General features: G+C 38.9%; 1 protein-coding gene across 1 annotated transcript in view; it reads right to left on the minus strand.

The window, feature by feature from the left end:
- LOC115228954 (formin-binding protein 4) overlaps positions 1 to 13,767 on the minus strand; it is a 75,110-nt gene that overhangs the window by 39,538 nt on the left and 21,805 nt on the right. The window contains exons 4-9 of the mRNA XM_029799402.2: positions 13,361 to 13,456; positions 11,830 to 12,209; positions 8,046 to 8,271; positions 7,241 to 7,445; positions 5,768 to 6,449; positions 2,864 to 3,062 (exon numbers count right to left, since the gene is read on the minus strand). Of these exons, the coding sequence (XP_029655262.1) occupies positions 2,864 to 3,062; positions 5,768 to 6,449; positions 7,241 to 7,445; positions 8,046 to 8,271; positions 11,830 to 12,209; positions 13,361 to 13,456 (1,788 nt within the window). The remainder of the gene's footprint in view (positions 1 to 2,863; positions 3,063 to 5,767; positions 6,450 to 7,240; positions 7,446 to 8,045; positions 8,272 to 11,829; positions 12,210 to 13,360; positions 13,457 to 13,767) is intronic.

Here is a 13,767-nt window from a genome sequence, read left to right on the forward strand (position 1 = left end):
TAATCGTTGACTCATCGTAGACATTTTTAGAGAGTTACTTCCCTTATATAATAGCGAAAAATGCATTAAAATGGAATAAAAAAATGATGGTAATTTTTTTTTTAATCGTTGACTCATCGTAGACATTTTTAGAGAGTTACTTCCCTTATATAATAGCGAAAAATGAATTAAAATGGAATAAAAAATGATGGTAAATTTTTTTTTAAATCGTAGACTCATCGTAGACGCGCGCTAATACCCAGAAGGGATCGATATGAATCACAACTATAAGATACCCGGTTTTGGTTACACTGCACCGCAAAATGTGGGAGTAGTTAGGAATCTAAATCGTAGCAGACAGACAACCTTACACACAACCTTACTTTTATATATAAAGATTTGTGCAACAAGTAAAACATTCGGTTGTGCAAATTGTTTGCACAGGAAACCTGCCCTGTGTGGCGGTTTTTGCCGTTTTTGTGGATCTGTTTCAGCTTTTTTAGCGATTTCTGTTTTGGCGACTTCAAGCCATGAAGTCGTTGTTCTAAAAGAACGCTGGTCTCCTTCACAACGCATTACGACGTTGATTTCCTTACACTCCCTTCCCCACAGCTTCACGAGGGAGGGAAGAAGGGGGAGAAGCAACACAGGTGCAGGCGTGAGCGTGGACGCCAACTCCGCCGCCATCGACGCACGAAAAAATATGCATTAAAATGGAATAAAAAATGATGTTAAATTATTTTTAAAATCGTAGACTCATCGTAGACGCGCGCTAATACCCAGACGGGCTCGATATGAATCACGACTATAAGATACCCGAATTTGGTTAAACTGCACCGCAAAATTTGGGAGTAGTTAGGAATCTAAATCGAAGGGGACAGACACTCACACAACTACAGTTTTATATATATAGATATATTTTCTATGTTATATTTTCTTTTTTTATGTTTTTGTTTTTGGTTTTTCACTGTTTGATTTGCCTATTAGTGGTTTTATCTCTAATTTAATTTATACAGATATATATCTCATTTGTATACATTTGTATATATAATGCGTGCACACACACACACACACACACACACACACATATATATATACACATATATATATGTGTGCATTACGTAGTCTGTCGATTCACCTGAAAATATGCACACCTATGTTAAAGGTGCTGACAAGTTTGCATCACAACTATTTTGTTCCTCAAATGAAAGGCGTCACCTCTAGGACAAAATACCTCATCTTATAAAATGTGGCCCCAGTACACCCGAATGAAATCGGGTTATATTAACCAAAATGTGAAAAGGGGTCTAAATGGGGCTGGAAGGGGATTAAAATTTCAAAGAGCGGGTGTTTAGGAATTCTCTGTTGCATCAAGCTAAAAAAATTGCGCCAGCCTTTTAATCGTCAATGTGTTGCCGTCCATGATAAAGAAGTTTTGAATGCTTGCCATGGTGAGTCTACTGTCGTGAGAAAGAATCACTTCAAAACTTGGTGTTTACGAATTTTCTTTTACATCAAGTTCAAAATTTTACGCCAGCCGTTAAACTGTCACTACGTTGCTGTCCGTCGTTAACAAGTGCCAGCCATGGTGACTCTACTATCCTCAGATTCTATCCCTTCAAACTTTGGTTTCCAATATTTTATTATTTTTATTCAGCTCGCAAGTTCGTCTGTCCCTTTTGAATGTTAGCGTTTTGCTGTCTGCCTTGAAGCAGACCTTTCCATTGCCACTGCCTGATATTTATGATTGATCTTTCTAAATATTTTATTTCTCAACTTACTCAAGATCTTCTGTTGTTTATAAATGGGAGAGAATTAGATAAAGATAGAGAGTAAGAGAAAGCGAGGGAGAGTCAGAGAGAAAAGAAAAGTAAGAGAGTGGGAAAGTGAGAGAGAAAGGAGAGAGAAACAAATACGGATAATCATCATCATCATCATCGTTTAACGTCCGTTTTCCGTGCTAGCACGGGTTGGGCAGTGTGACCGGGATCTCGGAAGCCAGGAGGCTGCCCCAGGCTCCAGTCTGATCTGGCAGTGTTTCTACAGGTGGATGACCTTCCTAACGCCAACCACACTGTGAGTGTAGTGAGTGCTTTTTTCGTGCTGCCGGCACTGGTGCCAGGGGGGCTCGCAGTGGCAACGATCGGTTGGTGCTTTTTACGTGCCACCAGCACAGAAGCAAGTCAAGGCGGTGCTGCAATCGGCCACGTTCGGATGGTGCTTTTTACGTGCTGAAAGGAAGCAACAGAAAGTAACACCCACACTCTTACCCGCGCGTAGAGCGTGTCACCTTCAGCTAGTATATATATATATATACATACATATAATATATATCACAGTATATTGATTCAGACCATTGGATGTTGTTGTATGCTGCTCGTCACAGTGCACTTCTTTGCATTGTTGTAGCTTTCGAAAGATGCCACACTGCTGCCTAAGCAGGCAGGCCAACATTCCCTCTGAATGGAATGCCAGCCTGTCACAAGGTTAGCCATTCACAGCTGAGTGGACTAGAGCAACATGAAATGAAATGTTCTGCTCAACAACACAATGCACTCTCAGTCTATGAATCCAAATCACAATGTTGTCATCACAAACACAACACCCTAACCACTAAACTAAGCGCCTACACACACAGTCTTAATTTTGCATATCCCACAACAATGACTGGTATAGCTCTGTGATTTGATGTAAAGATATCCAGTTTTACCTTCCTCTCAAAGCAACATAAAGATTTCAATTCAGCAGGTCATCTGTAAGCTTTGCAGTCCAAGCAAACATTGAACCTGAATCAAAACATGTCGACATATCATATATAAGCTGGTATAAAAGAAACAAAACCATTTTTAATAAAAGAATACAATAAACCAAATATGGCACCTACCTTTCTTTTCTTTTGTTCTTTTCGATGCATGTTTATGAGTTTTACTTTTCTTGGGAGGTTTTGACATACAATAATCTTCATCAGAACTGTTCCTGCTCACTGTTCTTCCACTGTCTGATTCCTTGTGTTTTCTTTTCATGTGGTGCCGATCAGATACCTCACATTGTTTCTCTTCTTCTTCCAACCGCCTCAACTCATTCTAATAAGAAATTTTTCATACAGTTAGATTTTTTAAATATGGAATAATAACTTTTAAAAACTCAGAAATTATAGAAAAAAACTTATTAAAACAAAATCTCAGAGTTATTTAATGGAAACTGTTTAGAGGAATACATTCCCCACCATGCTCCATGCTGGCATGGGCTGGACAGTTTCACAGGATCAAAGAACTACATCAGACTCCCGTATTTGTTTGGGATGTTTTCTAGGGCTGGACCCCCTTCCCAACACCAACAACTTTACAGTGTGTATTGGGTACCTTTTTCGTGCAAACAACACTAGTGAGATTGCAATGCAGCTTGCAAGACTACAAAGCCCGAGTGGAGAGGGGGAGTTTATAGTAGGAGAATAGGGAGTTGGGTTAAGTGCAAGAAAAGGACCAGAGAAGAACAGGTTAATTGCTGAAGAGGAGTTACATGACTATTCGCATTTTAGAAGTAAGGGCGGTGTTGAGAGGAGGGTGGGGCAAGAAAGTGATATAAGTGAGCCATGTAGGGACATGACTGACATTCAAGGAATTTCAGTACATTATATTGCTTCCACTACTTATTTCAGCACTCAATGACCATTTCAACATAAAGGGATCATAAGCTGGCAGGATAGGGAGCATATTGAACAAAATTCTTAGCAGTATTTCTTCAGGTTTTCTGTTCAGAATTCAGATGTCGCCGAGGTTGACTTTGTTTGCCTTTGAATATAATAACAACACACCTGTGCTTGTTCCTCTATTGCACTTTAACTCCTCAACACCCAGCACAAAGCCATCTTCACCCCTTGCTAATCAAGGGAGCTTTTGCCTTTTCTTGTCTTGAAAGTTACTTTCACAACCTCACGTGACACACAATGCCAAAATGAGAAGCCACAAATACACACACATATGTGTGTGTGTTTATGAGACAGGCTTCTTTCAGTTTCCCTTCACAAGGATTTAGTCAGCTCATGGCTATAGAAGAAGACACCAGCCCAAAATGTGCAATGGGACTGAACCTGAGACCATACAGTTAAGAAGCAAATTTCTTAAACATGTCCACACTTGTTTTGGATAAAACAAAAACAAAAACTGCTGAAATAGGGATTGATCTTGTTTGTGGCAATCATTAAGAAGCTTCCTTCCCAACCATATGGTCTAGGGTTCAGTCCCACTGCATGGCATTGTGAGAAAGTGTCTTCTGCTATCACTCTGGGCTGACCAAAGCCTCGTGAGTAAGTTAGTTAGTTAATTTTTTGGCTCAAAAAGCAAAAAGCAAGGCCATGTAGGGGGACATGGAGTTATGTACAGGGTGGTGTTCATGTAAAGAGTTCAGGCCACTTGTGGTCAAGGGAGACTTTGAACCGAGCGGTCGTCAGCATCTTCACCATCTTGTCCGGCAGCTTATTCCACGGATCCGCAACCCGGACGGAGAAAGCCCCTCTCCTTTGATTGAGACGAAATCGTCGCAGATAGAGCTTTTCGGAGTGACCCTGCAGCCAACGCTCTGGAGCAGGAGTGAAGAATAGCTCTTTCAAGAGGTTACACTTTCCGCTTATGATGTTGTGAGCAAGAATGAGATCACCACGGCGTCGTCATTTTTCTAGAGAATAAAGGTCGAGCGTCTTCAGCCTTTCTTCATAAGACAAATTCTTGAGACCAAGAACCATGCGGGTAGCCAGCTTCTGGACTCTTTCGAGATGCTGTATGTCTTTGAGGAGATAAGGAGAAGAGGCTTGAATCCTGTACTCCAAAATGGGTCTCACCAGCATGACAGAGTGGTAGGAATATGGCTGCTGTGAGCATTCCGAATGACCGTCGAATCAAGAACAGAATTCCGCGTGCTTTGTTGGCAGCATGGACGCACTGGGCCGAAAGCGAAAAGGAGGAATCCACCAAGATACCCAGGTCCTTTACCTGATTGGTCCTCCCCAGCAGCAGACGACCCGGCTCGAAATCAAGTTGAGTTGCAGGAGGAGAGCCAACAGGCAGATGACAGCACTTTGACACGTTCAGACACTGGTCCCATTCGTTAGACCATCTCCAAATTTGGTGGAGGCATCGACGAAGATCCTCTATATCACCGCAAGGAGCGACCAGTTTGACATCGTCGGCAAATAGAAGGGTGTGTTGCGTGAGGTCGTCGGGCAAGTCATTTATGAAGACTAAGAACAATAAGGGCCCAAGCACTGAACCTTGAGGCACGCCACTGCTCGCACTGGAGACGTTGGACCGCGAACCATTAACTTGGACTTGGAAGGAGCGATCTGAGAGGAAGGCACCAACCCATCGTACAATATCCGGATGAAAACTATATGCTTGAAGCTTGACAAGTAATAGGCGGTGGTTTACCGAGTCAAAAGCTTTGGCAAAGTCCAATAAAACGATGTCAACAGCATCACTATCATCGAGGATGCGCGTCACCAATTCTTCCATTACCAGTAAGTTGGTCAAGCATGATCTCTTCGGCACAAAGCCGTGTTGGGAATCAGAGATAGAGGCTGTGTTTTGGAGGTGGAGCATCATACTTTTCTTATATATATATATATATAAGTATATTTGGTAGATGGAAACTGAAAGAAACCCATCTATATACACACACACACACACACACATAAATACCATAAAAATCCATGTAATTTGCACACCTGTGTAATTTACACAGGTGATTTTCAAAGGTAGGGGAAAAAAACATTAAAAAAATCTCCACAACTTACCACTTTCCTCTCTAGCGCCAATTCCAGTTCACGATCAACCTCATCAATATCAATATTACTCTGCTCAGAATCAGAACCTAGTGATGCTTCTTTGTTATTAGCTGTGGTAATATCAGTATCAAGGTTCAATTCCAATGTGGCTTGCTGTTCTTGTTTGTTGGATGTAGTGTCCTCCCTCTGCATTCGAGCTTTGAATTTCTTTTTGCACATTTCTATTGTTAAATCGGATATGTTCACGGTGGATGCTAGGGATTCAGTGTTACTGCTACTGCTACTAGTACTACTATTACAGTTGGCATTGTTCGTCATGTGAGCACCGTTTCCATCAACAACACAAGCAGTACCTTCTGTATATTTATCTGTTGTCATCTCCAAACTTTCAGCCACTGGTGATGAGCTAACAGTTGAAGAAATTTTGCTATCAGATTCCATAGTTTCCTCGTTGTTGACATTTTCTGAATTCCCTGGCAAGCACTGAGTGTTTTCTGTAACATCAGGGGAGGCAGTCTCCTGCACCAACTTAGCTTCAACATATGTTTCTTCTGAAAGGATTTTTTCTTTCTTATCAATGACATCATCAGGCTGTGGCTCAGATGACTCTGCACTTTCTGATACTGTTTTTTCTTCTGTCGCTATTGCAGACGACTCGGATTTATCTTGTCCATTTTTCTTCTTCAGGTCACTGAAAATAGCAAGCATGCACAATAAGCTACACACACACACACAGAGGACTAGATTAAGACACAGAGGCCTAAGCTTGTAAAAGATTTTGGAGTAATTGAAAATATCCTATGACAGTACTGCCAGATTGGCACTCGTGCCAATGGAACGTTAAAAGCACCATCCAAGCGTGATCGTTGCCAGGGCCGTTGACTAGCTCCCATGCCGGTGGCACATAAAAAGCACCATTTGAGCGTGATCGTTGCCAGCGTTCCCTTACTAGCACATGTGCCAGTGACACGTGAAAAACAACGTTGCCAGTGTAGTTTCTGCTCTTGGCAACTCTGCACATAAAAGTTGTGAAGTTGTTGGAGTGAAGAACAAAAGCTTAAAATGTTCTTTTTCTTTTTTATTGTCTATGTAAACAGAACAACATTTGAAGCAAAGCTGACAGCAAATAAGATGGCTTTAACTGCAGGTATATACCTGACTCTGACTGACTCCTCTTTATGTAATTAAGTGGTTGTAGTCTACATATCTCACAAAGTGTATGCATACGCTTGTACTCTGAGTAGGCCTTGTATGTTATAACTGGTTTAGATTAAAGAGAATAAAGACATTGTGAGTCAGAGTCAGAGCCAATATAGTTTTACCAACTCCGACTCCAGCTACCCCTTAATTGTTTCCAACTCCAATTCTACAGCCCTGCTACAGAGCTATCACAGTTGAGGAGTGGCACTGAAGAGAATTTCAGAAAGTTAGTAAAGATGAAACCTGGATGAGTGTCCAAGACAAAGTCAAAGGATTAAATACCGTTTAGACTTGGTCTTTTTCTTCTTTGGTTTTGTTTTGCCTTCTTTGATTAAGCGGCTGAGGGTTAACTCGTACTCCTTGTAAAGGAGGAGGTACTGAGTGAACTCTGGAGGGATTTCCCAAGTCACCTCATTGCTGTTGATATTCCAGTAATAGTAGTGTTGAGTGCTTTCATCATGGCACTGTTGCCATTCACTGACAGGCTCTGGAAAATAGAAGAAAAATGTACAGTTTACTTTATTTACATTGGACGGATATTTGTCCTCATCTTGGTTGTTATCACAACGTTTCAGCTGATCTACTCTCCAGCCTTCATCAGGTGTCCTGGTGGAATTTTGAACCCAACCCTGGGTTCTCATTCCTAAAGTATTTTTTTGATATTATTATTATTATTTCTTCAAGGCACTGCCTGGAATTGAACTCAGAATCTTGGGGTTAGTAGCACACGCTCTTAACCATCCAATGTAAATAATGTACAGAATTCCTCATCTCTAAAATATAGAACTGTGCAGTTTACAATGAAATAATTTCAATAGATTTATAGGTACCATATTTGATGACATAAAAGATGCACTGGCATATTTTATGCACCCTAACGTCAGCAGCACATATTCAGGAGAAAAAAGTACAATTTAGTTGCCATCAAATACAGTATGTAGGTATACCAATATGGAACACGGGCATTCAATGATGATGTGTAGCAGATATGATTGCGACTATGAGCCTGATACATAATGAAATGTGTAACATTGAAAAACTGTCAAGTTTTTAATTGACACAGTAAAATTGTTTGTTTCATAGTTACCTTCTGGCCACACAACTGGTTCTTCTTCGCCGCTACTAGAATCTTCTGAGGATTTATAACTAGCAACAACGGACACAGCTTCTCCACTGGCATCGGTTCCTTCCTTTGCATCAGATCCCAGAGACTGGTCATCTTTGGTAGAATCAACAACAGAGTCTACATTCTCATCTTCAGCATCGATTTCTTTATTCTTAACTTCAGCATCTTCTCCAAGAGCATCTATTTCCTAAATTTAGAGACACAGGAGAAATTACATTATCATTTTTAAAGATTTTATTGTGTGTGTGTCTGCTGCAATAGCAACCATAAATTAATCAAAACTTGGTCAGATTCAGTTCCACAAGAATTTACCAACATATAGGTGTGGACATCACTGTGTCGTTAAGAAGCTTTCTTTCCAACCATGTGATCTAGGGTTCAGTTCCATTGCATGGCATTGTGAGAAAGTGCTTTCTGCTACAGCGCTGAGCTGCCAAAGACTTGTGAGTAGATTTGGTAGATGGAAACAAAGAAATCCGTCTTATAAATATATATATACCGTAAAAACCTATGTAAATTGCGCACTTGTGTAATTTACACAGGTGATTTTCAGGATAAAAATTTGTTAAAAAAAAGCTTCTACTCATGTAAAATTCGCACCTAAAAGTTTTCAGAATTGTTGATATGGCCAGGGGAAAAGGTCTTCAATTTAGTTGTGTTTAGCATAATTTCACTTACTTCTGGTTAGATTTTATTAAATTTTCATCAAATAAAAATAATTTCTGTTTAACAGGTATCACATTAAAAGCTATTAAATTACAAAGTGTTTGTGTTGTTTATAATAAACTTTATTTTACATTTCTTGCCCACAAGAGATTATGTCCGATCTTTAGCATATTGCTGTGTCTTCTTAAATCACAATCACAGGAAAAGTTGTTGATAAGGATTACCAACGAAAACAAAGCTGATAAATATGCACAGGTGTTGGAAATTAAGTTTAATTACCAATAAACATCAGCTTGGATGACACTTATCCAACAAAAGAAGGTGACTGATCAAGCTGATTATGTAAACAAAATTCTTTCCTGCCTATTCTTATCAGAACCTTGGATATGGAGTATCGAAATTTTAATCCCTTTCACACTTAAAATGTCAAGCAAACTTTAAAATTTGTCATTATCATTATTGTTAATATGAGCAGAACTCATGAATCATTTACTGTGAAGGAAAATTAAATATTTGCTCCGTTGCAATAGGTAGAAACTCCAAGCAATGTAAAATATGGCCCAGACTGTGTTTGCCAGCATAAACGTCAGACTTCAAAAACTAGTTAACCATTTAATGGTTTTAGCAAATTTATACAGAAAAAGTAAGCATTATACCATCCAGCATAAAAGTCAACTTCATTAGGCGTAATCTAAGCCATTATTTTTTCTGTAAAAACCTATTCTGACATTAAATGAGTCAACTTCTGGTACAAATGTTTACATTTTGTATGTCTTTATGCAACAAAAAAATTTCAAAAAAATTCTGGAAACGATCTACTCATGTAATTTATGCACCCACTTAAGTTTATTTTTATTTTGCAAAAAAAGTGCATAAATTATGTGGATTTTTACAGTATATATATATATATATATATATATATATAATATATATATATATATATATACATATATATATACACATGCATACACATAACATTAATACTGAATGACTAGTAACAAGCTGGCAGTATCAGCAGGAGAGTATCAGTTACTGTCTAACCTTCACTCAATGTACATCCCCACTTGAATTTGCCATGCCTTCACTTGAATTTCTTATGGGGAAAATAATTCCAGCATACAAACATATTGTGTGACGAACAACCTTCAGGGACAAATGAAATTTGTAAACCAAGATTCTACTCTGTGTGTGTCCCCTTGTGCAGACATCATGTGGTGGTTGTAAATAAGCATCATTTTCATACAAGTGGTGGTGTTTGCCTCCAGTTTTTCATGAAAAACATGTCTGGCTATGGGAAAATATTACCTTATTTGTGAACAGGTGAGGGCTCATGACACAAAGGGCATCTGGTTATAGAAATTCTGTCAGAGAAGTGGACATTAAATTAGGAGGAGTATAATGATCAGGACTCATTTCCTACATACATAAAAGAGCCTCAAAATCTTAAGCAGAAAAATGAGATCTTATGGTATTGGTGTGTTTCTAATGAGTATTAGTAATACCAACAAGGATTTGAAACATGAACCACAGACTTTTGCCAAGAATGTATGACTACACTGTGCTAACCACTATCATCATCATAACACCCACTTTTCTAGTCTTGCAAGAGTCAGACAGGGTTTATTGAGATACATTTTCTACAGTGGATGCTTTTCCTGTCATTAACCCTTACCAGTTACCAAGCAAGGTAATATTTGCTCCATGGTCAGACATGTTTACATGGAATACTAGAAATGAACAACAATCACAACATTACACAATGTCAAGACCAGGAAACACACATACAAACACGATGGGCTTCTTTCAGTTTCTGCCTACCAAATCCGTTCACAAGGCTTTGGTTAACCCAGGGCTGTAGTAGAAGACACTTGTCCAAAGTGCCACACAGTGGGACTCAACCCCAAACCATGTAGTTGGGAAGCAAAATTCTTAACCACACAACTATGCCCACTGCATACTGATAGCATTTGACAGTACAATGTCAGCTAGCAAAACCGTATGCTTCAGTTAGTTGATCCTGGTATTTATTTTAATAGGCACACAGCTACGACTGTATGATGAAAGATCTTTAAGTGCCAAAGGAACAAACATAGTTGAACAACAGCAACCAGCTTTTGGGAGCCTTTATCAGTGTGCATTCAGTTGCAAGCATTCAAGAGAAGTCTCTGGACTTAGAATTATTTCCTCACATTATTCTCGGAAGGTATGTGGTCCAGTGAATAGGGTGTTGTGCATCATGGTTTCAATTCTTGGACCGAGTGATATGCTATGTGTTTGAGCAAAACACCTCATTTCACATTGCTCCAGTCCACTCAGCTGTAAATGGGTACACTCTGCAAAGGATTGGTGCCCAGTTCAGGGGTAATGTGATGACCTTGGTCACATGTAAGCCAGGGAAACCAGGTAACTGGCTCCTTTGAGATCTAGGACTTGAGATAGTGATAGCCATGGGTTGATGATGATTCTTAAAGGGCCTGAAAAGATTCATGGACACTCCCACTGCTTAAGAGTAATTTTTTTTAAATACTGCTATAAAAATAAAAACAGAATCAAGCATGTGTAATTTGAAATGAGAATACTGAGGTAGCAATCTAGATACACAAAACTACATAACACAAACTTTTTTAGTGTGTATTGGGCAATATTTCGTGGCACCAGCAAGAACATGTACACACACAGAGGACAGGCTTCTTCCAGCTCCTATTTACCAAATTCACTCACAAAGCTTTGGTTGGCCAAAAGTAGAAGACACTTGTCCAAGATGCAGCACAGTGGGACTGAACCCAAAACCATATGGTTGAGAAGCAAGCTTCTTACCACACAGCCATGCCTGCACCTATAAAGGAAAGTCAATCTCAGTGGGATTTGAACTCAAAGTGCAGAGAGCTGATAAAACATTTCATCCAACACTCTTATGATTCTGCCAATTTGAGGACATGTAGAGGCATCTTGCTAAAGAGAAGACACAAGGCTACCCCAAATTATATAAGAATGGGTGGAAGTAGCTGGGAAGATGAGATAAGATGGTAGTGGTGCCAGAGCAAACCCATGTTATTGTATTATTAAAACCAGAACTTACAGCAAGGAAAGAAGCAACTTGAGAATCAATATCTGAACTCTTTGATACACTCTCTAGTGTTTCAGTGGAGCCAGAAACTGTCTTTGAATCCGCAGATGTGGTAGAATTTTCCTTCAGAGGAACATTTGCTTTCTGGGATTGTGTTGTCGATGTAGTTACCATTTCTGTAGACACACTACTTGAAGTGCTTAGAGACGGGGAGGTCTCTTTTTGGAAAGCAATAAACTCTCGGTTGTATGATGGTGCAGCAGTTTCTTTCTGATAAGCGTTGAATTCCCGGCGAAAGATATCTGATGGAGTCTCTACTTTGGTTCCAACTATTCCAAGCATTTCAGCATGAAGATTATCTTTTGCGTCATTCCCAGAACTGACATCATCTCCTAAAAATGAATATTTACAGAATATTTTTACTTATGGTATAACAGGAAAACTGAATATTGTAATGCAGTCAATTTGGGGTTCCTCTTCCTTCATTGTTATACACTATAATGGGTTCCGAAGATATTTTTTTCTTCTTCAGATTTAAACATTTACATCTTGTTGTGTCTAGGGAGGGTCACTATGTCAAAAATTTAACACACACACTGGTTCAATACCACTTCTTTATTTTACCAAATAACTATCCAATAGTTTGTTTAATAATCAATCAGTCATTAGCTTTCTGTAGCTTTTGTTGCTATTCGTGACCTTGTCAATGACATACCCTCATTCTTCAAGGGGTCACAAATAATAAAGAAAGGACTGACAGAAAACTAACAACCAATCAATTACTACCAGCAATGGGAGTATTGATAATCTTAGCTGCTACTTTCTATTTTATTTTATTAAATCCAAACCAATCAAGATTAGCAGAGTCGTGTGAGAGAGAGGAGGGGGGAGAGGGAGAGAGAGAGAGATTTCTTTTCTTCAACCCTAAACCAAACATTATATATACAGTATTTCACAGCTGAAATTCTTCCTATGCAAGTACAATACATTAATTCTTTAAACATGGCATTAACCATGCAAATGTTACACAGCATCTTTTTATCTGAGGAGGTGAAAGGTCTCTAAATGCACAAATGGTTTCAATGCACTCTGTGCATACATTGAAGATACGTGGCCAAGTAATTAGGGTGCTGCACTCATGGTTGTAAGATTATGGTTTCGATTTCTGAACCAGGAGTTGATGATTATGATGTGCATGCAATACCATATCACAGAATATGCTCAAATGTTTTTCATTTATATTTTGGAAACCAAGCCAAAATTTTATTTTCATATATTTCAGTCTGGGGAGTCTCGGAGCAATGGTGTTGAACAGTACAGCTCCTTCCATACGATTGTAATAAATGTGATTGATGCTCAACTTCTGCAGGTTACTGGATGTAGGGGAAGCATAGAGGGATACTTCTAGGCCCTAAGCACTGAAACGAAAGGGTTAATGTAGTATTGAGTAAAATAGAAGAGGTATCGAGAAATAACAGAACAGTAGAGATGTTGATGATGATAATTTGCCAGGAACCTAGTTGCAGAAAAAAAAAAAACTTACCATTTCGATTTAAGGTAGAATCATTTTCACCTTTGTCTGATTCTTCCTCAGACTCTGAGTCAGAACCGGTATAATCACAGACAAGTGAAAGACTACCTGCAAAAGATGAAGATGCGTAGATATTTATTTTACCAAAAAATCATAAAAAGATGCAGCATGGAATTTTGTAAGTGAACAGGTTGTAGTTTCAAAGCGACTAAAATATTTTGACAAATTAAATTTAAATGTTGAAGTGAATCTAATGGTTTTTGCAGGTTTTTAAATGGCTTATGCTATGCAAGTACATCTCCATAAAACATAAAAACATTGTATTGAAACAAATATATTACTGCTAATTATCTATGTTGATATATTCAGTTTATTATATGTGTGTAGCACATATGACCTCTGAATATGTGTGCACCTGT

Source organism: Octopus sinensis, unplaced genomic scaffold (assembly GCF_006345805.1).
Source record: "Octopus sinensis unplaced genomic scaffold, ASM634580v1 Contig11478, whole genome shotgun sequence".
In the NCBI taxonomy this organism is placed as follows: domain Eukaryota; kingdom Metazoa; phylum Mollusca; class Cephalopoda; order Octopoda; family Octopodidae; genus Octopus; species Octopus sinensis.